Source organism: Alligator mississippiensis, chromosome 4, assembly GCF_030867095.1.
Source record: "Alligator mississippiensis isolate rAllMis1 chromosome 4, rAllMis1, whole genome shotgun sequence".
Lineage (NCBI taxonomy): Eukaryota > Metazoa > Chordata > Crocodylia > Alligatoridae > Alligator > Alligator mississippiensis.
Window position 1 is genome coordinate 213,172,954 of NC_081827.1, and position 21,457 is coordinate 213,194,410.

The window sequence follows — 21,457 nt, forward strand, 5'->3', positions numbered from 1 at the left end:
TGTGAATGGCAACTTTATTAATTAGAAAAATCCCCCAGACGTACTCCCAGATGCAGTTGCATAACAAGTGGTGGGTGCTCACTTTGGCTAGGGACAGACATTCAAAAGCCTGGGCCTGAATTGATTCAATATTTGCAGGTTAGCCTAGCCTGGCTAGGCTAAACTGGTTGGAAACCAGATAGACAATCTCTTTGAACTGAGGAAATTCAGGCACATGCCTTCAGTGGCTCAGGCTAGAAGCTGGAGGGTGCTAGAGCAGCCCTCCCTTCCCTTCTGTAGGGAGCTGAGCTGAGGGGGGCATGGCCAGGCCCTGGCAGGAGTTTCTCATTAGGGAGGTCTGACTACATGGTCCCAGGCTTTTCCCCTGCTGGCTGCTCCAGGGGCAGGAGTGTTGCCAGCCCCCAGCCTTGGGCTAGCACTGTGAGGCTAGATGGAGGGGGAGGAAGGATTGCATGCATCTGTTGATAGAGAGCTTTTCAATCTCCTTCCCTGCTTTGTCATACTGTCTATAGCAAACTGACAGGCAAGCAAGCCAGCTGAGGGCTGATAGTGATAAGTCTTTATTACCCAATTAGCAAAACAGTGGCCTCTCTCCATTACTTCAAACTTCTTAAACAGCTTACCGGCTGACCCGTTGATTAGCTCCAAACAGCCCTAAGCAGTCACTGTTCTGTCTGCCTGCCTGCCTCAGTGAAATTGGAGAGACACACACAGAGACACCTCTTGGCATTAGCTAGCATACCACATGGCTGGGGTCCATGCTGTGGGAGATGGGAGAGGAGTAGAGCATGGGGAAGCCAGGCAGACCCTGCTGTGTCTGCAGTCTTTGCTGGAGCCTTACACAGCATTAGCTAGCATACCACATACTGGCTATGGTCTATAGTGTGGCAGAGAGGAGGGGGGGATCCCTGCTTAAGCAGTGAGTTGTGAGGGGAGGAGGACATGGGGAAGCCAGCAGATCCTGCTGTACCTGCAAGTCTGCTGGAGCTCTAGCCAGGGAATAGAGGAAAGGGGCCATCCCTGCTGTAGAGCAGAGAGCCCTGCCCAGCCCAGAGAGTATGCTGGGGGACTCTGATTTAACTTAAACCAGGAAGGGGTCTGGGACAGACATTGCATAAACTGGTTTGACCTAAATCAGTTAAGTCTGATACAGGATACTACATTTAACCAGGTTTATCTCAAACCGGTTTCAGCCATTTTCAAACTGGTTTATATGCACTGAACATCTGTTCTGTTACAAGTTTAAACCAGTTTCTGACCACTTAAACTGGTTTATGTGTAATGTCTGTCTCTAGCCTCAGAGGGGCACAAAAACAGTAGCTGCCACTGCTACTGCTCAGCTGATGCAACTGCTGCAGCAGGCTCAGCCCCTATTATGGTCCTTGCCACTGCTGCTATTCAAGCAAGCCTGGGTTGCTATGCTTCTGCCTGGATGCGGTTGGAAAAAAAGCTCAATTAGCTTTACTGATATTATCAAGGTCGCATTCATTAGCACTCCTTGGTCTCCTTCAAGGCTGGAAGTTAAAATGCTGAGATATATAAGTGTTTGTACTGTGCCCATCACCCTAACGTGTGAGTATGTCCTACTGCTTCTGGTTCAGCTGGTATTGGGAATCTCATAAAACTAAAGATTTTTGCAAGACTCAGACTATCAGTCTAACCTGTGCCAGGATACACCCACGTATTAAACCTTTTAGGCCATCCATTGGATCTTACCCTACAGCTGCAATAGTGAAGACAGTTTGTGAGCAGCCCCGAATGGATTGAAGTTCTCCTTCCCAACTCATAGACTCTCCCAGGACAGTCACCTATTTAGGGCTACTCTAAATGGTCTATTCTACTTAATGCTGGTCCTGACAAGCAGGAATGAGTGGTTGGGGTAATTTTCAGCAATGGATTTGGGATTGGGAGGGAAGTAATCTAGTCTTAATTAAGGTCTAAGGGAAATGCAAAATATGATACACAACTATGACTTAATTCGGCAAACAAAGGGAAATTGTTTAAACATCTGAACTATGCATATTAAGCAAAACTTACAACTCTGAGAGTTACTGATCATTATTATTGGAATACTGCAATTACTAAAATACAGTAGAAGAACACAGTGGAGACCATACAAGCCACTCCTTATGGTACCTGTATTTTCTTAAAATCCAATTGTATCTGGTTATGTAATACTACTTAAACCCTTCCCCTATCATGTTCATGATGTCCAGATTGTCTTATGACCATGATGCTATTTTCTTTCTTCAGTGTTACAGCTCTAGCTCTGACATGCAAAGAAAATCCCAATGGAATTACTGAGTGTTGGCTTTGTAGAATCAGTGGATCCAGTTGTGTTAACCAGCATGATTACCTTGACTGCAGCAAAGTTGTGCCTTATTTACACTAGTGCAAAATTGTTTGCACCAGATCTTTAAAATACTTAAATTCCTAGATAATGCCTTCCACCCAAATTAGTTTTAACTTTACAATGTTTGCATCACAACATCCATCAATTAAATACATCTGCTAGTCAAGACAGACTCTAAGCCACACTAGACATTTGTATTCTAAATGGGAAGGTTTGATAAACAGTATCAAAATGAAACTAACTAGGAAGTTGAGTTTTATATAGACTGAACTGGTATATGACCTTAACTCTAGGATTACTCCCCCAGACTGTTGAAAGAGGTGCCCCAGCATTTTTGATTACAAGCGGTCTAGACTTCCATATTACTTCTCACCTGAAACCTGGCTTGTCCTATAACAGCGCTTCCTAGTATCATGCCTGGTTCTTCTGTTTTCTGGGAGAGTATCCTAAGGATTAGGTTCCTGGTAAAAATATAAGAAAGTTGTCCACTTCCTCTCCCTGAGCATGCTGGGCTCCAATTTCAGGACTTATGCTCGGGTGTATACGTGTGGTAGTGTGCATCTGGTCAGCCAGAGCACAGCATATGCTCTGTTGCCGTGTGGATGCTTGTGTATCTTGCATTGCATGTGGAATAGGCATAAATTCCAAAAAAGGCAGGTATATGGGTAATGTAAAACATGACCATCTTTTTACAGACAGAACGTTAAATTATGCTTATGAGCATGTTAGCTAGCATTGTATCATTTCCCAGTATAAACAAGCTCAGGGGCACAAAAACCTCAGAGGTTGGAAAAACTCTAGGGCTAGGGACAGACATTCAAAAAGCCTGAGACTGAATTGATGTAATCTTTGCAGGTTACAGCAGCCCTCCCTTCCACAGGGAGACTGAGCTGAGGAGGTGGGGGTGGGGCATGGCCAGTTTCTGATCACTTAAACCAGTTTATGTGTAATGTCTGTCCCTAGCCTAGAAGACTTGATTTGGGTTATTTTGACCAAGACTGACATGCTTATTTTCCCATTATTTTTATTGTTCTTCTAACCCATCCAATTCTTTCATTGTATACATCTAATCCCATTATTATGAAGTATGTTGAGACAGTTTATAGATTCATAGATGTTAGGGTCGGAAGGGACCTCAATAGATCATCGAGTCCGACCCCCTGCATAGGCAGGAAAGAGTGCTGGGTCTAGATGACCCCAGCTAGATGCATATCCAACCTCCTCTTGAAGACCCCCAGGGTAGGGGAGAGCACCACCTCCCTTGGGAGCCCGTTCCAGACCTTGGCCACTCGAACTGTGAAGAAGTTCTTCCTAATGTCCAGTCTAAATCTGCTCTCTGCTAGCTTGTGGCCATTATTTCTTGTAACCCCCGGGGGCGCCTTGGTGAATAAAAACTCATCAATTCCCTTCTGTGCCCCCGTGATGAACTTAAAGGCAGACACCAGGTCACCTCTCAACCTTCTCTTGCTGAGGCTGAAAAGGTCCAGTTTCTCTAGTCTCTCCTCGTAGGGCTTGGTCTGCAGGCCCTTAACCATATGAGTGGCCCTTCTCTGGACCCTCTTCAGGTTCTCCGCATCCCTCTTGAAGTGCGACGCCCAGAACTGCACGCAGTACTCCAACTGCGGTCTGACCAGCACCCGATAGAGGGGAAGTATCACCTCCTTGGATCTATTCGTCATGCAGCTGCTGATGCATGATAAAGTGCCATTGGCTTTTCTGATGGCTTCGCCACACTGCCGACTCATGTTCATCTTGGAGTCCACTAGGACTCCAAGATCCCTTTCCACTTCCATGCCACCCAGCAGGTCATTCCCTAGGCTGTAGGTGTGCTGGACATTTTTCCTCCCTAGGTGCAGCACTTTGCATTTCTCCTTGTTGAACTGCATCCTGTTGTTTTCTGCCCACTTGTCCAACCTGTCCAGGTCTGCTTGCAGCTGTTCCCTGCCCTCCGGCGTGTCCACTTCTCCCCATAGCTTTGTGTCATCCGCAAACTTGGACAGAGTACATTTCACTCCCTCGTCCAAGTCACTGATGAAGACATTGAAGAGTATCAGTCCAAGCCCTGCGGGACCCCACTGCCCACACCCTTCCAGGTCGAAACCGACCCATCCACCACGACTCTCTGGGTGCGACCCTCCAGCCAATTCGCCACCCACCGGACTGTGTAGTCATCTTCTAACTCTTCAAAATATCACTTGAATGCCAGATTAAATAGAAGTCAATGAAAACAATGGCCCTTGTTTTCATAAAACAATTTCTTTCTTCACTATATCCTTTGCCTGGAACCCTTACAGAATTTTTTTGCCTATGCCAATGAAGGCAATCCAATAATCTGCAAATGGCAAGACAAGGGTAATAATACTCTTCATGGCCTCATCCTTCAGACTCTGCTCAGCAAAGCTTCCATGTTTTCAACTGGAATTTGCTGAAGTGCAAGTCTGCAGGGTCAGGTAATCTAAGGATAATTCCATCTGCTTTCCAGATCTTGTATCAGGAATCAAACACAGCAAATTCAGCCCCCAGCAGATAGCTTAGCTATGGCAATTCCATCAGGTTCTGTTATGTTTTCTGTCTGCAAAGAGAAAAACATTAATTCTTAATCTAAATGACTCACTTGATGTTATAGAAACCAATGTAGGATGTGAGAAAGAAAACATATTGTCAGTCTCACTGTAAGACCTCAGCCTTAATGGTCTCACAGCCCTCTAATTTAAGCCTCTAACTTAAAGAGCAATACACAGAAACCAGAGTCTTAGCTACAGTTACATTAGTGAATCTTACACCAGTGATACATGAAACAATTAAATAAAGAAGAGTTTAGAAAATCAAGAGATTTTAAAATACAGGCTGCATGTCCCATTCACATGGGGATCATGCAGTATTTGAGAATGAGGCTAACACAGAATAACCCTTAGCAGTCTATTTCTGGTACTGTTGGAGGAGGAAGGCTGAAGCTTTCTCCTCACTGGTGATCTAGTACATAAGCAGTTACCTACTGCATTTCATTACCTCTCTTGAGGAGAAAATATTTGCTCTTTTTGGATGCAACAGAATACCACAATCTCAAACATGTTTCTACGACCAGTTCAAGTATTCATCAGTTAGATCAGGGCTGTCCAGCTTCTAAGGGGCTTGGAGCTGCACACCTCATTGGCTATACCACTGGAAGCTGCATGCTGTGTAGGCTGCACCACTGTAAACCATGGGGCCTCTGGACCTCATGCCACATGGATGTCCCCTCACTGCAGTGTGCATGCAAACACTTCAGCCTCCCCAACCGCAGGCTCCCCCAGCCCTAAGGCCTGTCCTGTGCCACACTGCACTGCCCTCCGTGGCAGGGCCAGGAAACGGAAGCTAGAAGAGGTAAAGGGAGCCTAGAGACCCTGGCTGCTGCTGCAGCTGGAGTGATGGTAGGGGTGGGGAGTGGCATCTGGGATTTCAAATTAAACCCTCATGGCCTGTCAGTTGAGCAGGCCTGGATTATATCATATTCTGTGGTCAAATTGTATGAAGAAAGGGTGGAAAAACCCTTTAAATAAAAGACTGATGCAAACTAAATATTCAAAAGGGTCTACTGATGTTGAGTATGCCACTAGATGCATATTAGCCTAACTTTCACTTCTACTGAGTACCTTATGTCACTTTAACTTGCCAGGACATCCAAGGAACCTCCACTGTCAAAGAACCTAAACCCAATGATCACTGTTGATAATTCTGTCTTCTACAAATACTTGAGGAAGCATGAGTAAAGTACTTCTGAGATGAACTACAAATGCTGCAGGCTGCTTCACTCAGAACATCTTAGGACATGGTAAGTTTCTACATTTCTAAGAAACCCTCTATATCAAGATAATAAGGGGAAGAACATAGCATAAAAAGATAGATGTTGTCCAAAGATGCATTCCTTTGCTCCCTGTTGTGAACAGAGACCCTTCCCTTGTATTCTTTTTGATTTCTGATGCTCAGGTACCAATGTCTCCATTAGCACTTGGAATTACGGCATCTATTAGTCAATATATAGATATTATTTTTCCTTTTACAAACATATTTCCTTTTCATCTAGAAAACCTTAGTAACATTTATGCTTGGTCCAAGCCTGGCTAAATATCAGGTCATTCTTCCTGTAGGCACTCATTTCCATTGCCTTTTCAAATACTGATCTTTCTCAGACTGTCTTCAAGGAAATGTCACTGCTTTGACTATAAGAATTGTGTGTGCATGGTATCATTGGTTACTATTTTGTATTCTTCAATGGGATATTACTGTGATTAAATGGTTAATTTATGGCTAACATGTTAACTGGACTCTCCTCCCAGCTCTGATAAGGGATATTTATCAGGGAGAAATATTCACATAGAAGACACTAGGGAGGATTCTTGGCCCTGTGACAGCCCTTCTGTGCCACTCTGTGATGCCAAGGGGGAATCCCTGGGTACTGTAAGACAGCAGAGCTTTACAGGGAGAGTTTCAATGGCACTAAGAAGAGCGGGGTGCTCAGCTCCTACTCAGAGTCAGTAGAATTGGGCTCCTTACTCCCCCTTTCTGTTTTTTAACATTTCCCCCCAAACCTTTGAGCCATTTTAGCATGTGTGTGAATGCACCTTTCACTGCATGCTGTTTGACCATAGCTTGAAATACATGTTTTTATGGGACTGTTCCAAATCCCAGGGAAGTCAATGAGGGTCTTTCATTTGGGGAATCTTTTAGCTTCATTTTTTCCTTTCTACTCCTGTGGTAAGAGGGAACAGCCTGAGCTATCAGGTACCCAGGTTATAGAATATAATTGACTACTGTGCATTATAAAACACACTGGCAAACTTCCAGAAGAAAATTGCAAGCTTGTATCATTCTGTGACCATGTTTTATCATCCTTATTTCTACTTTTGAACTCTGTTTATAACAGTTGTGCATCAGTCAGGGCCTGTGCCCTAATTGGCAGCAGGGGCTGGGGTGGCTGGAACAACAGCTGCTATTTTTGCACCCCTTCTAAGTGGGTGTCCACCATTGGTCATGCTACTGATTTATAAGCTTCTCCCACTTAGGATCTAAAGTCAGAACAATGACCTCTAAGTGAGTAGCCAAGTACAGGTACTCCTACGTCAGCTTCTGCCCTGCTTCAGAAATGTATAAGGAGTCACTATAGAGCATTACCAAGTTCCTTTCTCTACCATAGTATTCTAAATTAGCAGCATTGCTGCTAGACTGGTGGGCTAGTCCTATTAGCAGTATAATTTAAAAAGGATTTAAAATCAATTTATAAAAGCTGTAGAGTAATGTTTCAGCAGGAAAATAATATTAAGCATATTCTTTGAATGACCTAGTATATTGCTTATGGTAGATAATAATTTATATATTACAGTCAAACACTATGAAATAAATATGTTTACACTGAACTTGCTCCAGAGATAATGTTCTATATTTGCTATTTCATCTTGGTTTTCAAAAGCACCACGGCACTATTTATTTCAACCTAAAGATCAGATGCTAAGAGTGAATGCAGATTCACTGGGGTGTGAAAATATTTGACTTTCTGACTGCAGAAGTGCTATGCTTTTAAAAGCAATGGAAGATGCTATTATTCTTCAACAGGTTTATTTCTTTAGCAGTTATTCATTTAAAGAGTGATTTATACCATTGACTATATTGGATACCGTAAAGGCTCTACTAAGAAATTCTTATTTCTTTGTGGCTGCATACTTGTTCTTTTCACATTTATTTCTTTAATAGATCAAATGAATGTTGCACTTATCTCTTCTGCAAAGTCAGGTGTTTAATTGGTGTTCTCCTGTCATAGTTATTTTTTAAAAAGCATTGTCTGAATTGTTGGGAAATAGATCCTGAAAAGCATACTTGTGAAGAGTCTTATTCTGCCACCTTTACTCCCTTTGAGGAAAACTTTACTTCATACATAAAGTCATTGATTTCAAGGGGACTACTTGCAGGGTAACAGACTAGTCAGTGTGAGGAAGGGTGACAGAACTGGGCCCCAAGTGCTTTCCTTGAAAAGGGTTGTTGCAATGAAAATATTTTCATTTGACAGGTTTATTGTTTAACAGGTTTTAATTTAAAAGAGTTCCACCATAATGTGCACACCCTCTCAGTCCCATTTCACGAATTGAAATCCTATATGGACTGAAACTCATAATGAGAGTATGATTAATTTTCTAACCTGTTGTGTTTAGTAAGATTTGGTCTGTGCAGTGGAAACATTGTCCATCTAAAAATATTACAAAACCATTAACAGGCTTAGTGTTTTTCATTCTAAGTCCTGATCCTACAGATAAAACTGAGCAAGTGCATAGGTATGTGAAAAATTTAATAAAACTCTGTATAAGCATGTGCATGGGGAGCATACGTGTGCAGGAACATGTTTGCACTGGCCCTCTAGGGAAAGTGTACATAATAATGTGCTGCTGCAATTAAATGTGTCAATATTTAAACATACATACATACAACATTTCAACCCATAAAGCCTCATTTTCAGGCATGACTTGGACATTTGCACATAATTTAATGTTGGGGTTAAATGAAATGGTATATATTATCAAACTTTTCTATCTTGAACTGTAGGTATTAATTTATGGAGCTACACACAACCCAGCATTCAGGGATCTGCAGATGCACCAGAAAGCCAACAATGGGCAGAATCCCTCTGATAAATAATTTCTGATACTGTTTCTGAGGAGGATGAGAGAGGAGAACCTGATTAAAACAGAAAACAAATTCTGTGGAGCAAGAAAGAGAATACATTATAAAACCACGTAATAACCACATTGGGTTGTTATTCATTGCAGACTTCACTGGGTTGAAGAATGGACTTCTCTAAATGCAAACGCACCAGTTGTCTCCACTCTGCCAAACATATAAGGTTTCATAACTGACTTCCACTTTGTCATGCTTGCAGCCAGAAGATATAAAGCAGTGTGATGTCAAATTTGTTTCATTAAACAGATGCCTCAAGATCATTGATCATGCTTTTAGCAGAATGCCTTTTTTAAAAAACACAGTATACTCCTGCCTCCATACTCTATTGTACTGATGGGATTTTAATATTTGCAATAACACATGTTGACTAATTGTATTTACATTTCCTGTCTTCCAGGGATCTGTTAAAAGAGCTCATCAATATGTAAACAAAACTTGCATGCAGACAATATGTATCATATTAATATTAAAAGATTTTCATTACTTGAATACATTTCTTACCTTGTTTTTTATGGGATCCCAGGGGACTTATGAATCGATGATCTGCAACTGAGTGGGATTGGCTTACTGACTGTGAATCTTTTGGTTGGAGCAAATGCTTTAGTTGAAACTGAGATGTGGGACTCTTATCTGAATCCTTTTTAAATAAAGAATATTGTTTCAGAAACATAAAATAGTGTATCTACTCCATTCAGTGAGGACAACTTTTAACCATGATCTCACAGAAAGCAAATGTATATTTTGTACTACTCATTGGAAATCTCTCATGCTAGATTAAAGTTACACAAGATTCTTGTTGCTTTCAGCAACAGTGACTTAGTATCTTGTGTCATAAACATTTGTTTATTTTTCCCTTTAACTTATTTGCCCCTGTCCCCATGCACTTAATCACAGCATGCACTGTATGCTGATTTCCTCTCATAGTTAATTTGTATCCTTAGAAAAAAGCTATAGGAAGGTATTAATCTGCTTAACATTTCTAAGTACATCATCCAAGGGATTTTGTTTTTTTAATCTTACATATGCTCAGCAGAGTTACTGGCAAAAACTGTACATTTTCTTCATTTCATCCTTTCAACATCAAATGGTAAGCAGCAAAAATTGGATCAGACTTCAAAGACTCTGCTGGCGCTCCAAGTCACAGAGCGACTCCTCCATTTCACATATTGAATTCGAGCAGGATATCAAAGTGCTACCAAAGAACCTCAGGTCCTTACTAAAAAAGAGGCTCTAACATCTGTAGAAAGTGAAGTGCACAGACAAATCACCTCAGGGAGCAGCTAGCATTTATTCTCAGCAGCAAATTTCCAGCCTTTTGATTCTCTTATTCACTGTACCTCCTTGTCTTTCTACAGAACTAAAGTTCTTAGCAAGCAGGCTTTTGTCTCAAAGACTTCAAAACATCACTAACGGTTTCATGTTCAGATGGCTACGCCAAGCAGCCATGAACACACTGCAGAACTGTGGACTCAGGAATCTGAAGTTATGAAGCCATGGTATCTTAGAAACTAAACGTAATAGTACCTTTTGTGTTTGTTTGTCAAGACAATCACGCTCTGCAGGAGAAGCTGCATTATCAGTTTGCTGCCTAAAATAACAGCAAAAAATACAGAATTTAAACATTAATTATTGCCCCTTTGCCACCAAAGATGTATTGGAACACACAAGTTTTGCTCATGTTTTTTTCTAATCATCTCAGCATGCACATATGATCCATTTTGAGAAAACACACATCAGTTACATTTCCTTTTATGACAAAATCCCCATCATTAAATATTTTAATAATTAGATGAGATATATGTAGCATATTTCTCATGAGAGAGAGAGAGAGAGAGAGCGCGCGTGTGAGCGTGCAAGCAAAACTATATTGGGTTTGTGAAACTTTTTCTGAAATTGAAATGTTTTTAGTAAGATAAATTTCACATGATTTTACTTAGCATTATTCTACTCTCAGGATCCTGCCAAACACTACTTTCAGATGGCAGTTCAAATTCAGGAACTCTGAAAATCAGAGAGGAGAAACTAGGGTACTCCCAAAACCACGTGGTCTTGTAGATTAAGCAGAGGGAAGCAAGTGAGGAGGAGTCCTTGGGTTCTTGTTCCATCTTGGTATATCACTTTTTACATACTTTATGTAAGGCCTAGTCCTGGTCTCACTGAGTTGAGTTACTTACGCAGAATTACTTAAGGTCACAGGATCAGGATTAAAATGTAGGTCTTTTCTGATTGTTAAAATATGCCTGATCCACTGGATCAAGACCCTCTAGTCAAATGACAGCCTTTCTGAACATGAGATTCATAATGGGTGGGAAAAAAGTGGGCTCTTTGAAATACAGCAGTTGCTAGTACTATCTTTCAAAAACACTTCTAATCAAAATAGTTCAAACTGATGGAGGCCATAAAATATTATGAAACTATTATCCTATGTAAAAAAAAAATTGATACGTATGCATGACTATGTTGCTGTACTACATAAGAAGTATCTCTCTCACATGCTGACTACACATTTTAGGCCTAATCTTGAAGATTCTGACTTTCAATAGGATGCAAACTTCTTTGTCAAGTAGGTGTATTTGTCAATGTCACTCTGGGTCTAGAGATCCAGTTTGACCCAGTAGGCATATAAGGCCAGTCACAAGAAAAATGCCAACATACACAGTGGCAATAAAACATCCTCACATGCAGGAACAAAACAAAAAATAAGTACATTGCCTAAATTCTTTGGACTGTTACAGTTTCTATGACCAGAAATGAGTGTGCTTTTTGGATGTTGTATTGGTTCTGAGGGGTTTTTATACTTTATTCTTTAGAACCTATTATTTGGAAAGATGGTAGCATATTCTGCCCAAAGTAATAATTTAGATTTTGTTTAAAGGAACAGCAAGGATAAACTTTAAAAATGCAATCTCATTTTTACTAATATGGGAGTACGACATTATTTCACATTAGATTTATGTTATGCATGCATACTAACTTTAATGTCTCACAGGGTTTTCTAGATGTAATTTGTATAGTAAATTTATTTGTATAACTTGCCATTTCCCCTCAAGCACATTAGTATCTCTTGAAATGATTCGCTTTTTCCCTTCCTTATCGTAGAATTGGACCTGAACCAAACCCCAGATCACAGAACACCCTCAAACAATTAGGAGTAGTTAAAAATGAAACCTCCTTCTTGATCATTTGCAGCATAATGGTCTGTATCATTATAACTGGCTGAACCAAAAATCAAATTCAAACACCCCTCAGTTTAGGGATGTTTGAAACCTGGAACTGGATCCAAATTCTGCAATTTCAATTAATTTCTGCTTCCTATTAAATCCATTATTCAGCATGTTATTATTTTTTTTTTTTTGCCATTGACTTCAGTGAGAGCAGATTTTCATTCCAGATGTTTAGTAGGTAATATACAATAATTTGCCTTGAAAGTACCTTTAGTCAACACAAATAATCCCCTGGAATTTCTGAGATACTTAAGCCCCAGATTCCCTGGCAAAATCTCTGAGATTCTGTACTGCTGGCTAGAATGGTCATGAAGCAGATTGTATTTGGCACAGGATACCCCATCCTCCAACAAAATGTGCTGTTGCTGATATAAGTACATACTTCATGATTGCTGGCTTTTATTCAAAAAACACATTACAGATAGTTCTGCATTTCTGCATGACAAATTCCAAAATACAGAACCTTCAGGGTTGCTAAGGAGTGCATCAATAAAGTGGAGCAGCAAACACAGTGAGTGTTTTTCTTTATTTTATCATATAGCCCTCACTGTTTTCTGATGTGCAAACTGCAACTGTATTTGGATTCAAATTCTGTCCACTGATTTTCTCTCAAGTTCTTGAGGGCTGTAGTGTCCTTCTTTACACATAAGATATATACAAATAGGACATAATGCACTGGGGGAGAGAGTTTTTATTTTGAAAAGGGAAGAGGGCCGTGCAGTAGGCCTGTGAGAAACGGCTAATATCGACTTCTGATTTGGCCGATTCGGGGGACATTGATTTGATTCGGTTATTCAAATCACTGTCCCGAAATGAATTGGTCAAATTACACAGGCCCACCCCCCGCCTGCTCTCCCAGCCCTGGCAATGGCTGCCCTGCCTGTCCCAGCTCCCGGCACTTTGAAGAAAAAAAAAAGCCTCTGCTCACCAGGTGCTGCCAGGTTGGGGGCAATCCCTGCCACTCACCACTGCCCTACACTGTGTGGGAGGCTCTGCATGAAGGCACTGACCCCCCCGCCCCTCCAACTCTCCCAGCCTCCTCCATGGCTGCCCCTCCTGCTCCAGCTCCAGGCCCTTTAAGCAAAAAAAAAAACAACAAAAAAACAAAACAAAAAAAAACCAACACAGACTCACTGGTTCCTGCCTGGTGGGGGTGACCTCCGCTGCCCCATGCTGTGTGAGGGGCTCTGCATGAGCCCTCTGAAGCCCTGAAGCTGCTGTAGGAGCTGTTGAGTTCGTGTTTTTTGTTTTGTTTTTTTTTCTTAAAGGGCCAGAGCTAGGGCAGGCAGGGCAGTCATGTGGGGGAGGGGGGGCTTAGAGAGTTGGGAGCAGGCTGGGGGGCTTGTGGCAGAGCCCCCCATGAAGCATGGGGCAGTGGGGATCTCCCCTCCTGCCTGGCAGCACTGAGTGAGTGGGGGCTTTTTTTTTAAACAATTGGGAGCTGGGGCAAGCAGGGCAGCCATGGTGGGGTGGTGGCTGGGAGAATGGGCAGGGGATGGGGCCTGGCAGGGGTCCTTCATGGTCCCCTCCTCTAGCCCCTCTCCCCTGCCCCTTACTTACCAGTATGGAGTCCAGCTCTAGCTCCCTCCTGCAGTGAGCAGGGACTGTCCAAATTGCAGAAGCTCTCCGAATCTTTTCTGATTCAATTCAGACTTTTTTATAGGTTCCCTGATTTAATTTGGATTTGAAGATTCGGCCACCAAATTGGGCCAAATCTCCTCTGAATCAAATCGTTACCCAAAGCTTTGCACACCTCTACCATGGAGCCCTTCCAGAGAGATGTAGTTCTGGTAGTTGCTGGGTAGGAACCCAAACATATGGAGCTCATTCAAACCCCAGCCTTTGTAAGTCCCAGGACATGTATTCTAAAGCAAACTAGAAGTTTCCAGCAGGTAGCTTACACAGACTTTAAGTGCTCATGGACATGAGGTCTTTTTTGGAAACAACAATCACAAGAATCAAAGTCAGGGCAAAAATATGCCCAATCTTAATGATTTATACTAAACTATATCAACATGACAATAAATCTGAATCATTTAAAATAGTATCTAAGTTGAACCCCAAATGTTATCTACAGTTTTAAACCATTGGTTATTAAGAACATTGTAAATAAAAATATCTAATTCCTGCCCTCCCTCCCCACAACCTTTCCTGAGGCAAAAAAAAAAAAAAAAAAGCTATAACCCACTGCCCCCACTCCCTTCACACACTCCTCCTCCAAACCAAAACCCCTCAAAATAGACTGCAGTATTATATACTCTGGGAACAAGTCAATGTGTTGGGCTGTGCTCTTAGATACCTAAAGATTTTTTCTACGCCCTTTACAAGTCAAGCCTTTTCCACATGTGTTCAGGTATTTATTAAGTAGGGATCTTTAAAAGCTTTGCAACAGGGATGGACTAGTTTGCAATCTTTCAGTTCCTTCATAGTATCCCATTAGATGTGTTCCCATTTATTCATTATTACTACCTTTTCCTGAAGTTATTAATAAAGCTACATTCAATGCAGCTAAATGTTAACTTGATTTAAGTACCATGTATTAGATAACTGTGGGCATTCAGCAATGCCCTTGAGAATGCTGTGGAAAAGCACATCTCACCCTCCAGCTCTTGCTCCATATACACCATGCTTCATAATGAGGCAGTCAGATTGCCCTGTCAGTGCCCCTGCTGCTATTCTCAAGCAGGTAGGGGGTGGCAGCAGGGATTTTCCTCAGAGCAACTTCACTGCCTGACTTCTGGGCTTGGTGTATGCAGAGTGGAGTTCAGCAAGGACACCACATTCAGAGGTGTCCTTGCTTACCAATGGCCCTCTGAAGAGCACTGTAGGACTAGTACAGACATCCTGTATATTATTTTCCTTTTTCAAAAGGACAAGGATCTGGAACCTAGCTTTCCTACCCCTCAGGAGACTGTCCTGGCTGCTGGCTATTCTGGGACAAAGTTCTTTCACCCTCTCCAGTTATAGCTATTCCACTGTGTAAATAATTCAGTATCACTGGCAGGGAAGATGCGGGGAAGGGGAATAGGAGAAACTCTATAGCATAATGATTAAGGCATTCACATAGGATATGAAGACTGAGGATCAATCTTTGACCCAACAGATACTTTATTATACATACAAAGGCTGGGGACAAAAATTATATGTAAACTGGTATAAGTGATCAGAAACCAGTCTAAACCTGTAACAGAACAGAGGTTCAGTGCACATAAACTGGTTTCAAAGTGGCAGAACCTGGTTTAAGATAGACCTAGATGGATGTAGTATCAGATTTAACCAGTTTAGGTTAGACCAGTCTTTTGAATTTCTGTTCCAGATCCCCTCCTGAAACAAGTTAAGTTACAGTCCCCCAACATCCCAAGATGCTTTGCAGCCCCCCTGCTAATCCCCATTGCAGGCCAGGTGGGCTAGCTTCCACTAGTGCTCCTCTACTCTGGCTGAGCTGAGCTGGCCCCACCCCCAGGCTGTTAAAGAGTTGAGGCAGTAAAGCCCCTGCTCCCCAGCTCTGTGTCCCGCCTGCACCTGTCAACCCAGCAAGGCAGTGGTGGGGAGGCAGGGCAATGGAGCCCCCTGCTTTGACCCCAGACTGCCCTCATACTGGGATCTGCCCTGCTGGGGTTCCCTCCCCGAGCAGAGTTGGCTGCACAGACCTGCCCCCTGTGAGTGTGTTCCTTCCTCCAATAAGTCTCTGGAAAGGAAAACACACTCTGCTAGGTAGGTGGGTCAATAATTGAGAAACAAACAAAGTTGCTAGCCCCATACTGCAATCTTGATGGACCTTGGATTCACATTTTAACAAGGAGCTAGTTACCTTTGTTGTGCAGGCAATGGTTTGACAAGCAGTTGTTAAAGAACTGGCTGGGGCTAGCAGGGGGGAAATGAACCCCCTCCCTGTCCCCTTCATCATGCTGGCCAGCATCTGGCCATGCCCCTGCCCCTGGTGCTGGAGCAGTGAGAGTGAGGGGTGGGCCCTGACAGGGACTGCTGCACCCCAGCCAGGCAGACCCCAGCTGGGGTTCTGGGGGGAGTAGGGAGGGAGGGTGGAATAAGCCTCCTTCCTGCCCCCTTCACTTTAGGGGGCCATGCCAAGCCAGCATCTGGCTGGGGGTCTGGGGTCTGGCCATGCCCCTCCCCCGCCAAAAGAAAAGAAAACAAAAACAAAAACAAAAAAAACCTGGCAAGGGATGTTTCTCTCTTCTCCCTCCAGGCACATCCCAGCTGGGGTCCCTGCAGGCCAGGGTAGGGATTTAAATCCCTCCCCAGTCATATTAAGGCTTCAGGCTTGCCAGGGCCTGGCCATGCCCCCTCCCTCAGCTCAGCTTCCCTGCCCTGCCCTGCCCACCCACTGTGGAAGGGAAGGGAGGACTTGCTGTAGCACTCCCCGGCTTTTGACCAGAGCCACTGAAGGCATATCCAGAATCAAAAGTCAATGTCTATTCACTTGCAAATCAGTTCAATCTATTTAGGTTAGACTAACCTGCAAAGATTGAATCAATTCAGGCTCAGGCTTTTTGAATGTCTATACTTAGCCTTTAAAACTTGAATTGTAAAGCTAAACTGTAATTTAATGTAAACCTGGATTTCAGTGCATTACTGCCTCATTGAGCCCCCAAGGGACAGTCAAGATAGAAATAATATAACCAGCCACCTCACCTACAGAAATTTGCCCCTGACTTGTTGTGACAGGTGGTCACTTCTGGGCCGCCCTTAATGTGGCCCACCCACTTGTCTCTGGGGCAACCGCCCACCTACGCGCCTGCCATGCCTTGTTGTTAATTAATTAATTAGTATTAATTAGTGGGAGGCTGCCCTTATTCTGCCCCGCCACTAGGGGGCGCTATCTGCGGCTCAGTTTCTTCCCCCTACACCGCAGTCCACACCTCGCTGATGGAATAGATGTTATGTCTCAATCTACACACTGGCCCCCTCTTTTGCTCTCTCAGGGCCTTCCCCAGTAGTGCTGCCCCCTCTCCAGGGCTCACCACACCTGTATTGGGGCTTCTCTGTAACTACCCCCCTCCTCTGGGGCTTTTGCTCCCTCACCAGGCTTTCTGCCCTCTCTCAGGGCCTGCTTTGTCAACTGCCCCCTCTCTGGGGCTCCTCAACAGTGCTGCCCCCTTTCCAGGGCTCACCACACCCACACGGGAGCTTCTCTCTAATACCCCTTCTCTGGGGCTCACCACACCCACCCTGGGGCTTCTCAATCACACCCCCTCTCTGGGGCTGGGGTCTATGTACCCCCTATGCTGTGCCCACACTGGTACTGGGGTCCTCACTTTGCTGTGGGATCCCCTTGAATACACTGCACCCTCACTGGCACTGGGGCCCCCACGCCCCTGTGGGCCCCTTTATGAGGCCTCCTCCAAGCCCTAATAGCTTCACGCAAACCACCGGTGTAACAACATGACAACAACAACAATGCAAAACAAGCCCCTAGGCTATAACTTAACATAAGCCACCTGGCTATAACTTAACATCATTGCTTAAGCCTCCAGCGTTGCTTCCCTTACTCTGCTTGAGGAGTCCCTGCAGTTCCTGCCTCTTAACTCCAAGAGCTCCTGCCCCTCTGGCTGCTGGCAGGGAACTCCCTTTAGCCCCAGCCCCTAGGGTTTATAAGGGCCAGGCCCTGCCCCTTCTGGTCAGCTGACCTTCCCTGGTTGCCCCAGCAACCCACAGCTGGGCTTATTTCCTGCTAGGGCTTCCTCCCCAGCAGTTTTCCCCTCTTTGGGGGCAGGGTACCTTAGTGCTCTGTGACACTTGTCAATTCTAGAACTTCCTGATCAGCTGAAGATATTCCAGAATAGATCATTCTATGGCATGACAAACACAAAAAGACTCATTGTAAGCTGTGGTACTTTTGACTTCAGAGTGATACATTCTGAGATGTAGGATTTTGAAGAGAGCTCTCAGGTTTTTTCACTTTCCTTGAAGTATCCTCAAGATAACTTTTTCATTCTTTGGTTTGAACTAGGTATTTCTGAATGTGATTTGGCCCCTTTGTGGAAGTCAGCCCCTGAGAAAAAGCTAGATTCTATCTGCAATTCTCCAGGTAAGAATTCTCAGGATAGGCTAGTAATATCAGAAAGAGGCCTGGCAAACCTGGCATATACAGGTTTGGTCACTGTGAAATTCAGGCCAAGGGTCAGCAAGTGTAACTTCCACTGATACCAAATCAGCCCTACAATGCTTTGCAATCAGACAGGTTCAGAAACTTCTTTTCAGTTCTACAGAGCTGAATGGAAAACCATACCCTGCATTCCAAGTTTCTTTGCACTTGGGTACAATTAGTGCTTATTTTCAAATAAAGGAGGTAAATGTAGAATACTTTCAGAAATAACAATCTCGTATGGCTTGTGCTACTTCATGCTAGTTAACATCCCATATTCGCTCTACAGACTGATTAGCGCAAGCAAACTTATTACCTAAATTCACTTGATAGACATTTTTTGAGATCCCATTCTCGAAAATTAGACTATGGACTCTCCATTTGGTTATGCTGAACTTTTAATTTGCTTTAGAAAATAGTTTTCGGGTTATGATCCATGTCAATGTATAGAGTTGCATTCCTTTGTATAATACAAACCAGAATTGTATCCCAAATATGATTTTGCCTTCTTGACCCATAGAATACCTTGCAGCTCTTTTTTCATTTTCAAAAAAATACTAACTTAAAAAACCTACTAAAGATAAGTTTATTATTTTACACTTGATTTCGAAGGTATGTGACTCCACATTGAAGCTGCCTCCTCTAGGGACATATTACAAGCTACTGTGTTAAACATCTGCACTATTATTCATCACCCTTCCTGCTTCCTACAAGTTTCCTATATGACTGAACAGCCATATGCTTAAAAAAACCCCAGTCCAGTAACAGCCACACATACAAGTGAGACTTGATTTATGAGAAGCAGTTTATAATACCCAGTCCTCCATGCTGCTGTGCACCCGCAACTCCTGGGGGAGGTCAATGGGAATTGGGGGTATTGCTAAAAAATGTACAGGATCTAGCACATAATCTTCTGTATTTATCAGGGTTAAAACGGTATCACAAGCAGTGATGGCATTTTAAGCAAATGCAGCTGCTGGAAGAGAATGCATTGGATTTTATTATACACCTTATTGTGTATATGAAGTATGCTCCTGAGTACAAGCCAACTGGTCAATGTATTTTCATTAGTAGTTTTAAAATAGGCATTTAACCACCTAACTCCCATTAATTTCAATGGAAGTTATATACCTAAAAAAAGGTCTAACCCAAATTATCCAGCCCAAATTAGCCTCAATAGCTGCTGGTCCATGAAAGCTTCATGAGTCTCAGATGCTGTGCAGCTGTGCAAGCTGCTTTCTAATCCAAGAAAACCCATCTATGTGGAAAACAGCAAGTAATTCCAAAAATAGCTTGATGCAGGGAGAGGAAAGGAACCCATCCTTGTCTAACCGCATCAGAAAAAGGAACATTTTTTTGTTTGTTTAAAAAAAAAAAGGAAACAAAACCTGTGCCCCTGGAGTAGTTATTCTCTGGATAAAAGCTAAAGAAGTAAAGAGGTCAAAAAGTCTGCTCACCTTGCAACTAAGTATTATTAGATTTAGAAAAGAGAAATGTAATAGGCACATGGTAGCAACTGATTTTCAACAGCAGCAGCAAATTGATGAGCAGATCACCACAGAGGTCACAAGAGGTTCCTATGCAGCTGCTATAGGGAGCTGCCTTCAGCAGCAGTAAACATAGTGAGAAGCAGCATACTGACAGAGTTACAGGGGTAAGTTGTAGTAAGTTCATTTCCACTTTCACTGCCTATTTATTTTTTTGCCCTTGTTCCCTAAATTAAACCTTTCCCTTCCACATAAACCCATGTTGCTCCTGAATATTTGTGATATCATATGGTCCAGGTGCATATATGCAGTTGTATCTGGACAGAACCCTTTAACAATTTACTGGACTATTTAATATTCATTTTTCATTCATTCAAATAATTAATTCCAAACTAATTACTAAGGTCTCTGGTAGATATTAAAATGATTATGTAATTGAGATCTAAGTAATGTTATGCCCTGTCCCAAAAATTGCACATCCTGCCATGCCAGATGTGTATGGCAAGAGGTGCAGTGTTTGCGATGGGAAATACAATTCCTCAGATCCCAATCAAGCCACTGTAGAGCTGCTCCCAACCCAATCCTGTGGATCAGGCAAGGGGTAATTCTGTCCTGGACCCCTAAACTGTCCCCTACACAATCCCCATGCTCAGCTCAGTGTAGGGAACATGCTTGGTTAGCTTGGGTCTGGTTCAAGACCCAGGGATATCTCCAGGCAATGGCGACAATCAGCTGATTGTTGGCATTGGTGAGGCCATGCTATTCTGGAATAAACACACAGACTCATAGGATATTAGGGTTGAAAGGGACCTCAGGAGGTAATTTAGTTGAACCCGCTGTTCAAAGCAGGACCATCACCAACTTTATCATCCCAGCCAAGGGTTTGTCTAGCTGGGTCTTAAAAACCTCTAAGATGGAGATTCCACAACCCCCCTGGGTGGCCTGTTTCAGTGCTTCACTGCCCTCCTGGTGAGAGTTTTTTCCCCCTTAATACTTACTATATTTTATGGTGTATAAGTTGGCACTGTGTATAAGTCAACCCCATATTTCTGTACAAAAAAGTTAGGATTTTTGTAGATCCAATGTATCATGTATCATGTATCATGTTACCATGGCAGGAAGGTGGCTGGATGAGCTGGTGGTGGGGGAAGGCAGTGGGGATGGTGTACAAGGTGCTAGAAGCTTGGGTTGGCTCATGGGAGAGGCAGTGTGCTGGTGGGCTTCAGGGAAGCTGGATTGGGCCCCTGGGAGCTTGGGTAGCACACAGGCTGCTGGCAGCCCACCTGGTGAGCCCTGGCAGGTGCCACTGCCATGGAAAAAAGGATCAAGCTCCCCTTCAGCTCAGGAGCTGCCCAGCCTGGCAGCAGCTCATCCCCCAGTAATGAGGGGGAGGAGGGTAGCTCTTCCAAAGCAGGATTGCGAAACTCACCACTTCTATCTTCAGCAGGCTCCTGTAGGCCACAGGATGCTTGATGCCTCCCCTCCTGCCCCTGCCCGACACACCATGCTGCCCATGGGGCAAGCCAGCCCATTCCCAGTTGGCAACAGGCATCCTGCGGGCTGCAGGAGCCTGCTGAAGGTA

The 21,457-nt window shown here is 43.3% G+C and overlaps 1 protein-coding gene and 1 long non-coding RNA gene across 2 annotated transcripts in view; one reads left to right on the top strand and one right to left on the bottom strand.

The window, feature by feature from the left end:
* The window catches only part of MYO3B (myosin IIIB), a 367,182-nt gene that overhangs the window by 97,960 nt on the left and 247,765 nt on the right, over positions 1–21,457 (bottom strand). The window contains exons 33-34 of the mRNA XM_059726270.1: positions 10,583–10,646; positions 9,560–9,695 (exon numbers count right to left, since the gene is read on the bottom strand). Of these exons, the coding sequence (XP_059582253.1) occupies positions 9,560–9,695; positions 10,583–10,646 (200 nt within the window). The remainder of the gene's footprint in view (positions 1–9,559; positions 9,696–10,582; positions 10,647–21,457) is intronic.
* LOC132250396 (uncharacterized) lies at positions 5,933–9,547 on the top strand. The gene is made up of 2 exons (XR_009462102.1): positions 5,933–6,164; positions 8,924–9,547. It is a non-coding gene; the product is annotated as an uncharacterized LOC132250396 (long non-coding RNA).